General features: G+C 30.3%; 1 protein-coding gene across 1 annotated transcript; it reads left to right on the forward strand.

Moving 5' to 3' along the window:
• Window positions 1–10,663: 10,663 nt before the first annotated feature.
• Window positions 10,664–13,250, forward strand: LOC118060605 (MYB-like transcription factor 4). Its single transcript, XM_035073839.2, has 2 exons — window positions 10,664–11,061; window positions 12,254–13,250. The coding sequence occupies exons 1-2, from the start codon at window positions 10,799–10,801 to the stop codon at window positions 12,819–12,821; spliced, it is 831 nt and encodes a 276-aa protein (XP_034929730.1). The 5' UTR covers window positions 10,664–10,798; the 3' UTR covers window positions 12,822–13,250.
• Window positions 13,251–17,922: the final 4,672 nt, after the last annotated feature.

A 17,922-nucleotide genomic window follows, 5' to 3' on the forward strand; every position in this document is an offset into this window, starting at 1 on the left:
GGCGTATACAAATGCTTTGACTGACATACAGGATAGGCAGAATTTTCCATGGATGTAGTTACCTTGAGGTTTTTTAATACCTTTTCACCTTCACAGAATATGTGTTAGGATCAAAACCATTGAGGAATTGATAACCTAATACCTCATTTTAGAGTGAAAAATTGGTGGCAGAAGAGACTGGTGGCGTTTCCTCAAGTGAATATCAGTTTAAAAGTGGTCCTATTATCCTATAGTTCTGTCAACATTAAGAAATCTAATATAATTGTGGCTATTAACATAGAGAAGATGAGATTTGAAAGTGGTCAAGAAATGATGGGGCAGGATAAAAAGGAAAGTAATGAGGAGACATCATACCACAATCAGAAAAAAATAGGGCGAACGTTTTCGAATATCTCATCTTCTGTTCCCACTGCATTGATCTGCACATGTTTATATCTACAAATACAAGTCTCAGAGTTCTTACTTTAGTTACTTCATATGGACATAAATCATTATAAATGTCCATAAAGAATCTAACACAAGGACAAGCTTGAAGGAAAGAAACAAGATAGTCATGGCCACTGAGTTACAAGGTAGTTTTTAGTTTCCAAATACTTGCTGTATGGAGTTTTCCTCTCTTGGAGAAGTAGTTAATAACAGGAAGATTTCGGTTTTTGAACACTTTAAGGCGCTTCTTGACTGTATCTATGTATCATCAACTCAGCCCTGCAATGAAATAACAATATACATCAGCGATTGCTGTGACATTACTTCAATGGCAGAAAAACTATATAATGTACAAGCACCTGGTTGCGGTTTAGCACTCGTTTTGCCATCTCTTCTTCAGGGCAGTCGAAGAAAATCACAACACTTGGTTCGAGTCCAGTCTGCATCAACACAGACATGATTATATGCTCCACAGCCAGTACAAAAATCATTTGACTGGATGAAAATCATCCATTGACCAATCAAGCTTCAAATTAATCCCCAACCATTTGATATCTCCACTGTTTTCCTTTCGTTCTCACATTGCTCAGTTTCCTTTAGCATTTCCATGCTATTCTGATAAACCATTACTCTACCTGATGGGTTTTAACATTATTGGAGATCATAATCAATTTGATAGAAACCAAACCAGAGCACCAGTATCAGTGCAAACATCAGGGAGGAAAAACTAAATTTTTTCATGAAAGATATTGTGAAAAAAAAAGGAGAGTTATTGTCCGGACATCTTAATTCTATAAATGATTTTATGATTACGAAGATTGGACGAGGGATTCTATCTAACTAGGAGAGTTTATGGGTGCAAGTTCTTAAGGTTAAATATGGTATTGTCTCGGACAAAATTCCTGTTGTTAGAAATAAGGTTGTTGCTTCTCCTTGGAGAGTTATTGTCCGGATTTGGCCTCGGTTGCTGGCGGTATTCAATGATATTAGGAAATGGTAATCATCACGGTTTTGGCTTGATGGAGTTTTTTACCATCTTGTTTGATTCTGTCATTGAACCTGTTCCTGAGGAACTAAGGAGTGCTTCTGTCAATTCTTTTTATTTTGGACACTGGACAGTGGAATTGGAGTCTTTAGAGAGATTTCTCCTTAAAATATGGTTTTGTTGCTGAAAACTGCTCCTGAGTCCTGATGATGCTATTGTTTGAAGTTCTAACTCCGAATGGTGAGTTCTCTTCTAAATCAGCCCATGAATTGTCAGAAAAGCAGAATTGGGATGCTACAAAGAGGATTTGGTTTCTTGTTTGAAAATAGGGTGGACCTCAAAGCATCAAGGCTCGTATGTGGTTAATGGGGCATCAGAAGCTTATGACAAATGGGCTTCGATTTCGAAGCCCTAAAGGCTTTAGACGGGCTATTTTAGAGATAGATTCGGCCTCTCTTGTTTCTGCTTCTCGAGGAAGGACTGGCACTGCTACACAGAATCCTGTTTTTATTGAATGTTTACATCTTCCAAAGCTTGTTTGGGAGGTTAATTGACGAGGAACCTACGGCAAACTGGTCTAGTTAAGCAGGCTGGTTGGATTTGGCTCTTCGACAGGAACTATGATTGTCAGAATTGGTGCGATTAGTTGGAGCGCCCTGTTCGAATTCCCAGTCGAATAATTACTTGAAAAAAATGTAATATAGATTTTGGAAAGACGATTCTTGACTACAAATGTCATTAAAATTTCGAGAGAAATTATAAAAAAAAAATGGTATGAATTACAGGTTGTGAAATAAAATAGTAATACGAGTTATAATGGGAATTTGTAGATCAAAGGCCATTGCTTGGTCAGATATGAGAATTTGTTGATCAACAAATCTTATAGCCCATAATGCAGCTAATTTGCCATGTCCCTATCGCTTCTTTGCCCATTTACCATTGATCAACAGATTTTATAGCCCATTTGCAGCGAATTTGCCATGTCAAATATGAGCATTTGGAGATGGAGCCGAAAGAAGAGCTAGAAATAAAAAAGCTATTTTTCTAGTTTTTTTTTTTTCCAGTTCCCATAGAAGAGCTAAAATGAGAAAATTCATTCCTATATGTCTATTAAAATGATCAAAACATTAAAATATATTATTTAAAGATTTCTTCTTACATCAAGTAAATTTTTTTTTATGTGTGTGCTTGGGAGTGTGGTTGCTATTGCTTTTCAAAGTGCTTTTCACTCAAAAAAACATATTAATAATATTTTTTTTATTTTTTAAAAATTATTTTTAAGATCAGCACATCAAAATAATTTGAAAACATCAAAAACATATTAATTCTAAGCAAAAAAAAAATTCAAATTTTTTCAGAAATACTTTTGAAAAATACTTCCAAATAGGCAAATAGTCTTTTCTAAAAAAATCAAAAGTATTGATATTAAATATATTAAAAATTCAAATGGGTTGTTAAAATATTTGTTTTATTGGAGTGCATAAAAAAAAAAGAAGCAATATTTTCAAAAAGCCGTGTAAAAAAATTTAGCTATTTTAAATGGTTTTTGCCATTGAAGAAAGGTAGCTAGGCTACCAATTTATCATTACAGTACCCATAGTGATAGCCATAGGCATATCCGTTGTTAATGGTATTAAATTCAGCCTAAATTTATAGGCTAATTCAATGATTCATTTATTTGAGATTTGGTTAAGATTTAAAATTGATAAGAGTTGATACAGTCAAAACTTGACAATAATATTTTATTTAAAAAAAAAACTTAAAATAATATTATTTTTTATGGATCTAAATTAATCTGTATTACTCGCCTAACCTATAACCTAAATCTTGAGTGAGATTCATGGTTTAATAACTTTGCAGGTTGCAATTAAATTTATTTAGTGGGTGTTTGTTTACGTTGTAGCTTCTGTTTTTAAAGTTAACCGTGTAAACATGAAGTTTGGTAACATAAAAACTTACCTACTTTTTATGTTGGACCCATGTATATTTTTACTCAAAACACCCTTTCATGAGAGAGCTGCTTATATTTGTTTGGTTGCAGACGTGAGGCACTATTCACTTGGAGTGAACAGTGCCCAGATAAATATAATCCACCTTGGCACTGTTCACGTGAATAGTGCCAAGTGAATAACTACTTACATTAAAAAAAAATATTTTTTTACTCGAAAAAATAGTGTTTAATATTATTTAATAACACTACATAAATTAGAAGGAAATCGCTTGATGACGTAACATTTACAGAAATTGATCGCAAGCCCAATTATGTTCTTGCGACCCAGTTAAAAAAAATTCAGCTTTTATTTTTCTTTGTAATTGTGTTTTATTCAAAAAATTAGAAGGAAATCGTTTGATGACGTAACATAAAATTCAGTTTTTGCTGTTGCGCACTTAAAAAACCATGAAAAATATAGTCATTGTTGGATAGATTTCGTACGTGATGAAAGTAGGGTGGACCTGAACGCATTGGGCTATGTTTGTTTCCTGGAAAGTAGTTTCTGGGAAACAATTTTCCAAACTTTCATGTGTTTGTTTGTCATTAGAAAAGTTGGTCAACGGAATACACTTTCCGGTTAACAGAAAACACTTTCCAGTCAATTTGAGTCAAAGAAAAATTTGACTTGGTTTTCAGGAAAATATTTTCCTTTTAGCTGTGTTTGTTTTCCCTGAAAGTGGTTTTCGGGAAATCACTTTTCAAACTTTCTTGTGTTTGTTTGCTAGTAGGAAAGTTGGTCAATGGAAAACACTTTCCAGTAAAAGGAAAATTTGGCTTGGTTTTCAGGAAAGTGTTTTCCTAAAAATTTTGGGGGAAAACACTTTTCGGAAGTTGTGAAAAATTTAGAAATGTCATTATTTGTTAATTATATCAAATTTGATCCTTAAACTTTTGATTGCTATATATAATTTGTTTTGAATATTTAGTTTTCAATTTCATCTCTTAAAATTTTATTTTTATATTAACTTTGATTTTTATTTTTATAATTGCTATTTGCTTTTTACTTATCATATTTTTATTGAAATTTTTTATCTATCAAATTTGGTCCTCATTCTTTTGATTGTTACTTATTTTATTTGAAATAATTTATGAAATTTTGATTATTATTATTTTAATTTCTCTATCTTTCATCTTTTTAAAATTTTTTAGATTTGATCTCTATTATTTTGATTATTATTTATTTTATTTGAGATAATTTATGAAATTATATTTTTTTTTTCTAATTTCATTCTCATTCAACCTTTTAATTTATAGAATTTGTTACTCATTATTTTAATAAACTTGAGAAAAATAAAATATTAATAAGTTATTTTCCAGTTCATTTTACATGACATAACTAAACACTAGAAAGTATTTTCCAATTCATTTTCCATTACACTACCAAATATCATAAAATATTTTTTTGGAATTCATTTTCTTCAAAATTTATTTTCTAAAAAAAAATTACTTTCCAGCAAACAAACGAAGTCTAGGCTCACATGTGGTTAATGGGGGCATAAGAAGCTTATGACAAATGGGCTTCGATTCGAAGCCCTAAAGGTGATTCTCGTGCTGAAGAAAATGTGCTGCAAGTCCTTAGAAATTGTTGACGAGATAAAATCATTCGGAGGAAACTTGTGTATTGTGAAACTTGGGATGATTTTTGCTCTAGTTCTCTTGAAAACTGGGTTCCTCGTTGCTTATTCAGGATTCCCGTGGGAAGGAATGGATAAATGGAGCTTGATTTTTGGAGTGATTAAATGGAAGCTCTGTAAATGGCAAAATGGTATAAATTCTCAGGGTAAGAATTGTGCGGGAACTGTTGTGATGGAAATTCTATCTTTTGTTAATGATACTGTCAAATCTAAGACCTTGAAATCCTCTGTTATGCTTGACCGTGATGAATCAATGGTAGCTTGGCAGAAACCTGTCGGTTCCTGGCTTAAAATTAAAACCGGTGAAGCATACAAGGGCAGTCCAGGGGTGGCTGGTGCCGTGGTCCGACGAGGGATGCTAGTGGACGTGTTTGTATGGCTTCATGGCAAGACTTGGTATTTGCGGTCCTTCTAAAGCTGAGCTGTGGGCTGCAGTGTCAGGTTCGATTAACTTGGAATCAAGGCTTTAGACGGGCTATTTTAGAGGTTAATTGACGAGGAACCTACGGCAAACTGGTCTAATTAAGCAGGCTGGTTGGATTTGGCTCTTCGACAGGAACTATGATTGTCAGAATTGGTGCGATTAGTTGGAGCGCCCTGTTCGAATTCCCAGTCGAATAATTACTTGAAAAAAACGTAATATAGATTTTGGAAAGACGATTCTTGACTACAAATGTCATTAAAATTTCGAGAGAAAATAGAAAAAAAAATGGTATGAATTACAGCTTGTGAAATAAAATAGTAATACGAGTTATAATGGGAATTTGTAGATCAAAGGCCATTGCTTGGTCAGATATGAGAATTTCTTGATCAACAAATCTTATAGCCCATTATGCAGCTAATTTGCCATGTCCCTATTGCTTCTTTGCCCATTTACCATTGATCAACAGATTTTATAGCCCATTTGCAGCGAATTAGCCATGTCAAATATGAGCATTTGGAGATGGAGCCGAAAGAAGAGCTAGAAATAAAAAAGCTATTTTTCTAGCTATTTTTTTTTTCCAGTTCCCATAGAAGAGCTAAAATGAGAAAAGTCATTCCTATATGTCTATTAAAATGGCCAAAACATTAAAATATATTATTTAAAGATTTCTTCTTACATCAAGTAAACTTTTCTTCATAGTCTTTTCTGAAAAAAAGCCAAAAGTATTGATATTAAATATATTAAAAATACAAATGGGTTGTTAAAATATTTTTTTTTATTGGAGTGCACATAAAAAAGAAAAAAGAAAAAAGAAAAAAGAAGCAATATTTTCAAAAAGCCGTGTAAAAAATTTAGCTATTTTAAATGGTTTTTGCCATTGAAGAAAGGTAGCTAGGCTACCATTTTATCATTACAGTACCCATAGTGATAGCCATAGGCATACCCGTTGTTAATGGTATTAAATTCAGCCTAAATTTATAGGCTAATTTAATGATTCATTTATTTAGAATTAAAATTGATAAGAGTTCATCCGGTCAAAACTCAATAATAATATTTTTTAAAAATTAAAAATACTTCAAATAATATTAGTTTTTATTGATTTAGATTAACCTAGATTACAAGTCTAATCTATAACCTAAATCTTAGATTCATGGTTTAATAACTTTTGCAATTAATTTTATTTAATATTAAATTCAAATGAAGTTGTAAATGTGGCTGGAAATTTAAAAATTAAATATCAAATTCCAACTTCACTTCCGTCTTCCAACTGCATTACAAAAAATATACTTGTATCTCATTTCCCATGATTTATACAACACAAATGAGATTTGGCATTTCCTTCACCATTATTAGCAACCTATGGATATATATATATATATATATATATATATATTATGGAATCAATTGATCATCATAATGAAGTAAGATTGACTGTGGACTGTACATTCCTTTAGGTGATTTATCCATACAATCCTAACAAAAAACTAAGTCAAAGAAAGAATCAACACTTTTGATCACTCAATCAATCAAAATCAACTAATTCATTTGAAAAGAAACTATACATTGTACCAATTATTCCATGCTTAGTCATAGAGACCCTCTTTTTTTTTGTTGGGTCAAGAGCCTCTCCCCATTTTAATGTATAGTTCATGAATATAATTTACAGCAGCTAGCTGATCCATCCCATTTTAGCACGAGGGAGGCTACACTCTGCCCATACAAGAATTATGGATCGCATGAAGGAAATTTAAAAGGTGCTTGTTGCCAACCTAACACTTAAAGGAGCTGTGACGACTTACTCTTGATTCCTTACACACACACACACGAACTTGCAATAACTTAAAAAAATTGAGACATCTCTATTGTGGTTGCCTATGAAAGGATGATAATTATTATTTTTTTCGCTTTATTGTTGTTTGTTGTTGTTGAAGGATACTCTTTCCATGACTATTTCAATGTTTTTAAACATTACATCAACATTTATTGGTAGTATTAAATATTTATTGTAATCATTTGTAGGTACAATAAGATCGGGTGGGTGAAAATTAAAATAAAATTCGTATGACTTTTGTTCATTATTTGTAGTGGAATCTTAAGTTTTGGTGAACAAAACCTGTATGAAGTCAGTTTTGGTACGAGCTAGCCAGAATCCCTTGGTATTTTATTTCCAAAAGGCATTAAAAATCATAGTAGAAAAGCAAGATCCATACCGAAGTCTTTTTTCGGAATCTGCAAGCACAGCATTGTCAAACAATATTATTAGGTTTTGAACGTGAATTTCTTGATAAATAACATGGAAAAAAGCCACACATAAAGAATCTATCGATCATGCTGGATAGCGTATTCTCAACTATTTTTCTTTATTTCTAGCATATATTAAGATCATATGTGTACTCATAGCTTGTCCTTAAATTCAAATTCGAAATAATAATACTAGAAATAAATTTATTTATCATCAAAGTCAAGCCTCCAAAAATGCTAAGGGATTTTTTATTTGCCAAGATAGCTATTTGGCTGTCTAATTAAGTTGACTTATTGGATTGATTAGGTTAATACCTTAGCTTATTCATATTCTTGTACTGCTAGTAGTGTGGATCTGTTTTTTTTTTTTTTTTTAAAAAAATAATTTGATTGCCTAACATTTTAACCTAATGGATTGACTAAATAATATAATATGCAATGACATACACCCGTGAACAGGATTCCAATCCTGTTTGGTGCAGAAAAATTTGAAGCCCTCCTGACCTTACAACCATGAGAGAAAAAGTGCATGCTGTTGTTGTCTTTGAGCAACCATGGGTTGATGGCATAAAATATCAAACCTGGTTTGATCTAATGGGTTCACTTGATGATTTATTGATTTAGAACCTGCCTCAAGCCGAGTTAATTTGATATTGAACCACCTAAAGAGTTGATCAAGCCAACTCAAGTGATTTTATAAGTCAATTCACGATTTAATCTCACCAGACCCAATTAATATTTTTTTTCTAAAATAATGTCATTTTATTTTTTTAATCCAAAATAATATTATGTTAATAAAAAAAATTATAGATCTTAGCTAACCCGTTGACCCAAAAACTAACTTACCAAACTCATAACTCAAGTCTTAAATTGAGTCATGGGCTAAATGTAAATAATGTTCTTTAGAATTGTTTCGGTGTTAAATTGATTCTTGAAGCCTTAAATGCTTTAGATTAATAACGTTAAATTTTATTTTGTAAAATCAAACACCAAACTATTGTCTAAATTGTTTTCCATCACATCATGAGATCTCCGAATATAAAAAACAAAAAAATCTATCTAGTATAATCTTAAGAAAACTCGATGTAAGAAGAATGAACTGAAAAATAAAATATTAAAAGACAAAAAAAGTGTTGAATCTCTCCTTTACCCATGCAATTTAGTCCTTGATGTTTGCAAGAAAAGGAGGCTCAATACTTCTCTAGTGTTCAAATTCAGTCCCGTTACTTTGATTTTTTAAATTTAATTTAATTTTTTCAAATCAAGTGTTAATCTAAAGTCAATTTTCTTTCTTGAGACCATAAATAGTCAAATACCAAGCCAAATGAAAACAAATAATCAAGAGATTAATTTAGAACAAAAAGATAAACTAAAAAAAAAAGAAAATGAAAAAAAAATGTTCGTGCTCACAACATTTCCTCTCACACACCACAATATCTCACTGAACTCATTAAAAGCGTGTTTAACAGTGTGATAACGGTTACTTTTCAAATAACTTTTCGTGTCGAAATGCATGCCAATGATATTTTTTTTAGTTTTTAAAAATTATTTTTGACATCAGCATATCAAAACGATCCAAAATTTATAAACTGTATTAAATTTTAATAAAAAAATTAAATTTTTTTAAAAATATAGTTTGCATAAGTTTAAGTTTTTTTTCTTAATGGTTGGTGGTGTTATTTCTGTTGGGTACACAGTGTGTGGCGGTGAAGAAAACTCCTTGAGAAGGGTGATGACGAGAGTGATGAATGATGATGCAATGCTCACGTAATCAACAAGCTTGTTTGGATTGTGTAAGAAAGTGGAGAAGGCAAATTTGAAAATCAACGTGTCAACTTCATATTGGTCCATCTAGCTGTGTGTCATCACATTCTTGGACCCTAGCACCCATGGAGCCGAGCTCACAGGAGCCTATCAATTTTTAGGTCCTGGGCTCCTTTCAAGAAACTTGTAGTGGGTCCATTATCCTCCACACCCAATGCAATTTGCCCGCATCTATTAGGCAAGTGAATCACACGCGCGGATCAAATGCTAATTGCTATGATCTTGTTCTTGTCCATGGCAGAGGGTTCAGGTAGAGAGAAAAGCAATCTCATTTTCTTGTCATGATAAGAGTGCAGTTATTTAGCAAGATTTATTGGGAGAGACATTGTATGTGGACCAAGAATGCCCATGTGTGATTTGAATGCAATATACTATATGATTTGTTCTTGTTAGGAAGAGATATTTTCGAAATAGTGTGTATAATATATATATATATAAAACAAGATTCAACAATGATTTGGACCTAGGATGAGAATATTAATCAAATAAATTAAATAAACCTTTTTAATCACTAAATTTGCTACTCTTAAAGGTTATTGAATTTAATTTTGATACACAAAATTGATCCAGAAATACATTTAATAAAATAATTATGATATTTTATTTTTTATTTTTTATTCTAGCTACAATATTTTTTTAATTTCTTCATGATTGATGACATGGTTTTGATTATGTAGGTCAAATCATCATAAGGATTATTATGAAGCATTATATTGATTTTTCTTGCTAGGATGTAACTTCACGCAAAAAAACTTTAGCCATTAATATTTTTCTGTTCTATTCAATTATAATTTAAATATGCGTCCTTCAAATTTCTGTTTTGACTCAATTTTGAATGTCCAAGTGCTCCAACTTACTTGATATAACAATTATAACTTCACTTTCCACAAATTAGATTAGATAGGCGACTCGTATTGGTCTTTTATTAAAGAAATTTTCAAAGTCGAGAAAAATATGAACACTAAAAAAAAATTAAACATATTACGTAAAATGCTCCCCCTTTCTTTGACATGGGAAAGCTATTAATAGTGTGGTATGCGCGTCAAAGGAAGGACATAGTCGATTTTCTTGCCAAGCCAAAGCCTGCCTAGCTAGAAAGTGTAATTCACATACAGAAAACAGGCGTGTGAGACATGTTCATCTCCAAATTATCATTTTGATTTGCCCTTAAGCAAGAGAAATCACTAGTATATAAAGGTGGGTGAGTGGGGCTTTGCTCTCTAGGAGTAATTTGGTGGAAGTGATATAGCACCTAGTGACTTGCTATAGTGATGGGCAGACAGCCTTGTTGCGACAAACTTGGTGTGAAGAAGGGCCCTTGGACAGCTGAGGAAGACAAGAAGTTGGTCAATTTTATTCTCACACATGGCCAATGTTGCTGGCGTGCTGTACCCAAGCTCGCCGGACTCCGCCGCTGTGGCAAGAGCTGCCGTCTTCGCTGGACTAATTACCTCCGGCCTGACTTGAAGAGAGGCCTTCTTAACGAGGATGAGGAGCAACTTGTCATTGACCTCCATGCTTGCCTTGGCAATAGGTAGCCCCGTAATTATCTTATATGCCACCTTGTCATTTCATCATTCTATGCTTCATCTACTTTTTTTTATTAACCTATCCCTTCAAGAGCATGGATATTTCATTGTTCATTGCAAATTTTGACTTCTGGTAGGAAGCTTTTGTAGGATCATTTTCTGCAGCTAATTAAGAACTCCCAATACCCAAAGCTTTCTCTCCGTGAAAAGATGTCATGATTCTATCGTTTTAGTTTGAATAATGTTGTTCCAGCTATGTTTAACTTATTTTTTACAATATGTTTCTTGCTTCTTCCGTTTTTTGGCTTCATTTTACAAATTACATGATTTAATTTTGGTGTTTATTCTATATATAAAAAAATGAAATCACAAACGATCTGTAAGGCTCGTTTCAAGTTCAAACACCTCCAGATTTAAATTCAGATTAATCTAAGAGTATAATTCAAGGAAAAACTTTACCAACACAGATAAAATTTAATGCAATACTTTCATAATTAATAGCTACCACCTATGCTTTTTATAGGGCCAAAAAAAAAAATCTTCAAAAAATTAATAGAAATAACAAAAAATAAAATAAAATCAAAAGTCCCTCTAAGGTTATTGATTAGAAGTATTATTAATTTCACTTGAATACGTGTTTGATTCCATCTACCAACCTTTTCTTCCCCAGCTGTAAGTGGGTTCTTGCATTTTTATATGATTAGCTTGGACATCATAATGGGATGATGCAAGCTGCTATTAATCAAGTAGAATAATTAGCTGTAAACTAATAAAAATAAATAAATTATTATTATTATTATTATTATTATTTAGACAATTCAACTTCAAGGAATCTTCTTTGCCCACAGTACTTGACATGAAACATGGGATGTGTAAGCTGATTTATGCATCATCTGCAATTTGATTTGATCCAATGTACATTCGTTTTGTCTTGTGATTCCCAGAGCTGTCGTGGCCCATAGGCTACCAAGGTTTCCAAGCAGTGACATAAAATTTAAAATCTTTCACTTTATGAGTGCATGAACTAGATAACATCTTAACTAGCACTTGATCATAAATAAAAACCTATCACTTAAAACACTATTAACTAATATTTAATCCCATACCAAGATTATATAAATTGGGATTAAATACATGAAAGTACTTCCTTTATCTTTGTGTTGGGTACACTTTTTCTGACTTTTTCCTTTGCTTTAGGTGGTCCAAAATCGCAGCAAGATTGCCGGGAAGAACAGATAATGAGATCAAGAATCACTGGAATACCCACATTAAGAAAAAGCTAATAAAGATGGGAATTGATCCTGTTACGCACGAGCCTCTCAGTAAACAAGGGAGTCCTCAAGAAAGTACAGGACCTTGTCACAGTAATTATGATCAACCCAGTTTGAACGCTGATGGTCAGCAGGTCCTCCCCCAGAATTGTGGCCGTGCCTCCTCCAGCACTACTGATAATTCAAGCACGACCACCCCGACGGAGAATTCTTCAGTGGATGAATGCATAGGGTCATCAGAACCTAACAGTGCTACAGACAGTGATCCACTAATGAGTTGCATATGGTCGGAGGTATTTCTTGATGATTCATCTTGGAACTTTCAAGACACCAGAGGAGGAGATTATAGTGAATTCGGGCTATCTAAATCTTCATCAGAGGATAGTAACTCTCCATGGGTTTTAGACTCTAAGGATCTTGGAGATGAATTCTTTGGACTTAGTTGTTTCAGTGACATGGACTTGAGTATCCTAGACATGGGTGGCAAGCATTAAAATGCACTACCTCATAGAATGATCGCAAGGTGTATCAAGTAATCATGAGGAAGGAAGCACAAGGATTCAAAGCTCAAGCTTCCTGAATAGTAGATTTTCTGCTAGTCTTGTAAATTTTTTCTTCATCCCACCATTCAAATCTTGGAAAAGATCGAACAAGGGAAAGGAAGATATTGGAAGTGCTGTATAGCTTAATAATTATTCTCCTTTCCTTTATCAAAATCGAAGAAGAGTTCAAGACCCCTTGTACCATTTGTAATTAAAAATCCCCCAAATTTCAGATGGCTAGTTCCTCCTAGGAAAAAGGTTTATGCTATTTAATATGGAGTGATGAATTAAATGGTGCATTATTAATGTTTTTCAATAACTTTATTGTCCCAATAAAATTAAAATAAATAAAAATTTATTTTAATATAATTTCAAGTGAAATACACTTTACATGATAATATAAAATATATTAGCAACTTCATGGCTTCCACTTGATAAAAGAAATAGTTGTGTGGTTGAATAAGTAACACTCCTTATGTGTGATAATAAACAAATGGGACAGCCTCGTCTTCATTTTATCCAATCTCTTTAAAAAATAATCAATTTTATCACCTTTATGTGATAATTACACTCTCTGTATGAGGGAAAATTCAAGTATTTTTGCTTGTCTGTTAACCATGGAGAGGCAACATTGTGTCTCATATAGAATAGCAGGTTTGCGATGAAATTGATAAAATGAACTAGTTCGGGATGAAATTGTGAATAAGGTAATACTTTGGGGGTCAAAAAAAAAGAGGTCTTTTCTAAAAAATATTGTAACAACTGGAGAGTTGAATATTAATTGTTTATATTTGAAGAGTACTACAGCTGTGCAGATAAGGATTACGAAGAAAATATGTTGATGGAACAAACAAATATTTACTAATTAAAAAACACCATTTATAATGCCCTCTCTCTCTCTTAAAATAAAGGTTTTTAAATTGAAAAATAATCCCATCCTGGAATTATCTAATTAAAACTCCATTGAAATTTAGAAAGTGATCGATTTCATTTTTTATTATTAAATTTATATTACAATTTTTCTCATAGCTGTACTCAGCTATTCATGTCAACGACTATATATATATATGTCATTGCATATCAGTATCACCAAGAATTGAAATTATACTTTACATCTAAAACATATGGAATTACTTATGAATAGTGAAACACCTCTTTTATTTTTCTTTTCTTTTTTGTTTTCTAAGTTTTTTTTTCTATCAATTACACCTTTTTCTAGCCTAATCACATGAAATTTGGCTTGAATTACATTAAAAGTATCAAATTACAGATTGGAGGACCAAAAAGTAAAAAAACATAGAAAACATAGAGCTAACCATAAATTCAAAACAAGTTTTATTTTGATATTAAAGTTTATTTATTTTTTTAATCTGTAAGTTATAGAGAGAAGAGAGAGCATTGCTGGAAAACAATGAGAATATAGAAAGTTATCATTTGAGGCACTTTTTTAAAAACTAAACTCTTGAATTCAATAGGTTCATTCATCTAGGAAAATTTAATTCTAGTGGTTTTGGTCTTTAAACACTCCTAAAATAGGTCTTAGTTTAACAATTTTCTATTATGTGATATAGGAAGGTTTTTAAGATGTTTGAGAGGTGTTTTTATATAAAAACTAGTTGAAAAATTGATTTTCAATCCTAAATCACCTTCTTTTGTTTTTTATATCGCCACGGTAAGTGGTTAAAATCTAGATGTTTTAAACCAAACAGCATGTTTTTCATAACAAGTGACACATTATTTGATGCTTTTTTTTTTTAAAAAAAAAAAAAGAGCTATTGTTTTCCCCTATATATATATATATAAAAACCAATATGGCTCAAACACACGTCTTGACAAAGATTCACGTGCATTATAGGCTTTTTTTGGTTTTTTTTTCCTGGCTCTTTTCTTTTTTAAAGGGTGCTTGTATTATTTTTTAAAAATTTTTCATTTTTTATTCGTAAGGTTTTACTTAGTTTTTCTATTTAATTTTATTCTCTAACTTTCTATTGATTTTGATTTTTTTTAATCATGTAGTAAAATAAAATAAAAATTAATTAAAAACAATAAAATCTATGACCCAATTCATGAATTTAATAAGCTACATGAGTTAATTTATACTATGTTGTTTTTAATGTTTTAATTTTATGTTCTCAACCCTATCAAATCAATAAAATAATATAAGAATGACTTTTACATGATTGAATTTCAAACTTTATTTAAATAAAGAATTAGGTTTTGAATATTCAAATTAAACTTATTATATATATCGACTTTAATGAGAATTTCCAAAAAAAAATATGGGCTAAACAAACGTTTTTTTTTTAAAAAAACAATTGATTTTAAACTGAAACATGACTTTCACCTTTGACACATGAATAAAAATATTTTTTTAAAAAAAAACAAATACCAAGTCAATGCATTGTATTTACAACTACATAACAGTACAAAGATTGTCTTCATAATTAAAGTATATTTATTCATCATAGACTAACAGAATCCAATGAAGTTATGATGCTGATCTACAATGATATATAATTTGCAGCAATCAGTAAAAAAAAATAAAAAATTGATCTTTACATGTTTACATACAAGAGTTGATAACTTCCTGGTGCAGGACATTTGGAGTCGTTGTCGAGAAAGCTAGAACTGAAATTTCTCATTTGTCAACACAACGCACCAAATATATATATAATATTGTTGCCCGATTGAGATACCTAACTACTATCCTATAATAATTGGAATCCTCCATTGATCAACCTTTTAATTGGTTCTAGCCTTCTTGCATCTTATTGATCAACCTTTTTTATTGTTAATACTTATTTATTTTTTGTTTGTGAACCTAATTTTTAATTAATGAATATTAAGTAAAGATAAGGTTTATAGGACAAAAATATTTTACAAAGAAAATTTTAAAGTGATGATTATGAAATTCTTATTACATCAAAACATTGCCTCTAAATATTTCTTGTCTATATTTTATTGAAATTGAATATTAATTAGAGCTGTTGAGATTAATATTTATTATGTATTTTTATGGAAAAAAATACTTGTTTTTATAAGTTGAGGTACATGAAATGTTATACTTTGATTCTTAACTATATGTTGTCCTAATCAAGATAATAAATGAGTAGATATTGAGTATAACTTAAGCTATATGAAGATATTTAAGTAATAAAAAGAGGATTCATCATCCTAGATGAATTAAAAAAATATTCAATCTATTCTTAAATAATATTGATTGTTAAATCACTGACTAAGACTAGATGATATTTGAAAAAATTTTAAATTTTATTTAAATAATCAATGATTACAGTTTTGAAAAAAAAAATAATTTAACAAAGCAAACATCATCCATGTTATAATGTCTAAATCAAAATATTTTTTATGAAGGGATAATAATTATACTAAAAAAATAATTACTGAAAAATTAAGTCAAACCACTTATGATTTTCATAGTATTTGGGAATAATGATAGATTGCTAGACATTATACTTGATCTTTAAATATAAGTCAATCAGTTATTAAATTGATAATAAATTAAACTATTTAATTTATATAATCCTATTTTATTTAGAATTATGATTTATATTTGAATTAACTTAATAAGGAATCTAATAAGCCATACACATGAGAATCATTGGTTAAAAATTAAAATGAGATGATTAATTATATGTGACTTGATTGTAAATAAATCTCAGTGGGAATTTGATTGAATAAATTTCTAAAATTATTGTAAAATAATACGTGTGATATTATTTAAAGGAAAAATTAATATTTTATCATTTATAGAGTTTTTATGTTTTTTCATAAATAGAATGTTATGTTTTTTATTTTATGTACAATACAAAAACACATGGAAAAAAAACTAGTGCTCCAAGATATAATAACTCCTTTCTTTTGAAAGGGTTTAGAAGATTACTATTAAAGATCGGACACCAAAATAATTTGTGATTTGCAATAACTAAGTATTAAAGTAATTATTTAAAATTAATAAGAACATTTGATGTTCATGTAATTTTTATATAAACTCTAAAAAACTCTAAATTTATCGAAATTCCTGAAACTTCTAAAAAATCTTAAATTTAATGTTTGAATCACATATTTTTATCTTCAGAGAAACCAACTAAGGGCATGCTTCCCATTTTCGTCTACAAACAATAGTGAAGTGTGAACACAATAGGAAATAAAATAAATTGGCTTACGAGAAATATTTGTAGAGAAGTAATCTCATAGAAAAGAAAAGGAAATGTTGTATAAAATAAGTTGGACAACTCACTCATTGAATTTGCTCAAGACAGAATATCACAACTGAAGACAAAAATATGAGTTGGTAGAGAGGAGAATAGTCAGTGCTTAAAAAAAGAACTTGCTTGGTAGAGAATTAACATACAACACTGAAACAAATGAGTTTTTTTATATATATATTTTAATGTATTTTTAATTATTTTATAATAAATTTGAGTTGTAAGTTAGTTGGTTGGCATGCCTGAAAAGCTAGAGGTTGTAAGTTCATGCATTGGGGGTGCCTATTGATGACTTCTTGTTCATCATTTTTTTGAAAATAAAAAATAAGACAGATCATAATAATAAAAAAAATAAGGCTAGTTGTGCGGATCTAACCTCAGGCCCATGCATGGCTCTTCGATGGCTTTTATATTTTTTTTTTTGTTTTTTTTAACACTTTTAAAAAAATTATTGAATTCATTTATTTTTCAGTTTTTACATGATTTTTAAATATTATTATAAATTTTTTTAATTTTAATTATTATGTGTCTTATCTGAAAATAATAATAAAAAATTTATTTATAAAAATTCGATTGAAATATGTTATTTATCATTTAGATATTTAAATAGATTGGAACATGGTTTTATTTTATTTATTTTATTTTTTTGCTTTTCAATCATATAAAATATAGAAATACTACGTTGATATTTTTTATTAACTTTAACAATCGTAATTTTTTTTTCTTTAAACAAATCCTATAAAAAAATATTATATACATTGGCTAATAAGAGATATATTACTAGGAAAACATATTTTTATGTTAAAGAAAAATATAATAAATTATTA

This window comes from Populus alba, chromosome 12, assembly GCF_005239225.2.
Source record: "Populus alba chromosome 12, ASM523922v2, whole genome shotgun sequence".
Taxonomy (NCBI): Eukaryota; Viridiplantae; Streptophyta; class Magnoliopsida; order Malpighiales; family Salicaceae; genus Populus; species Populus alba.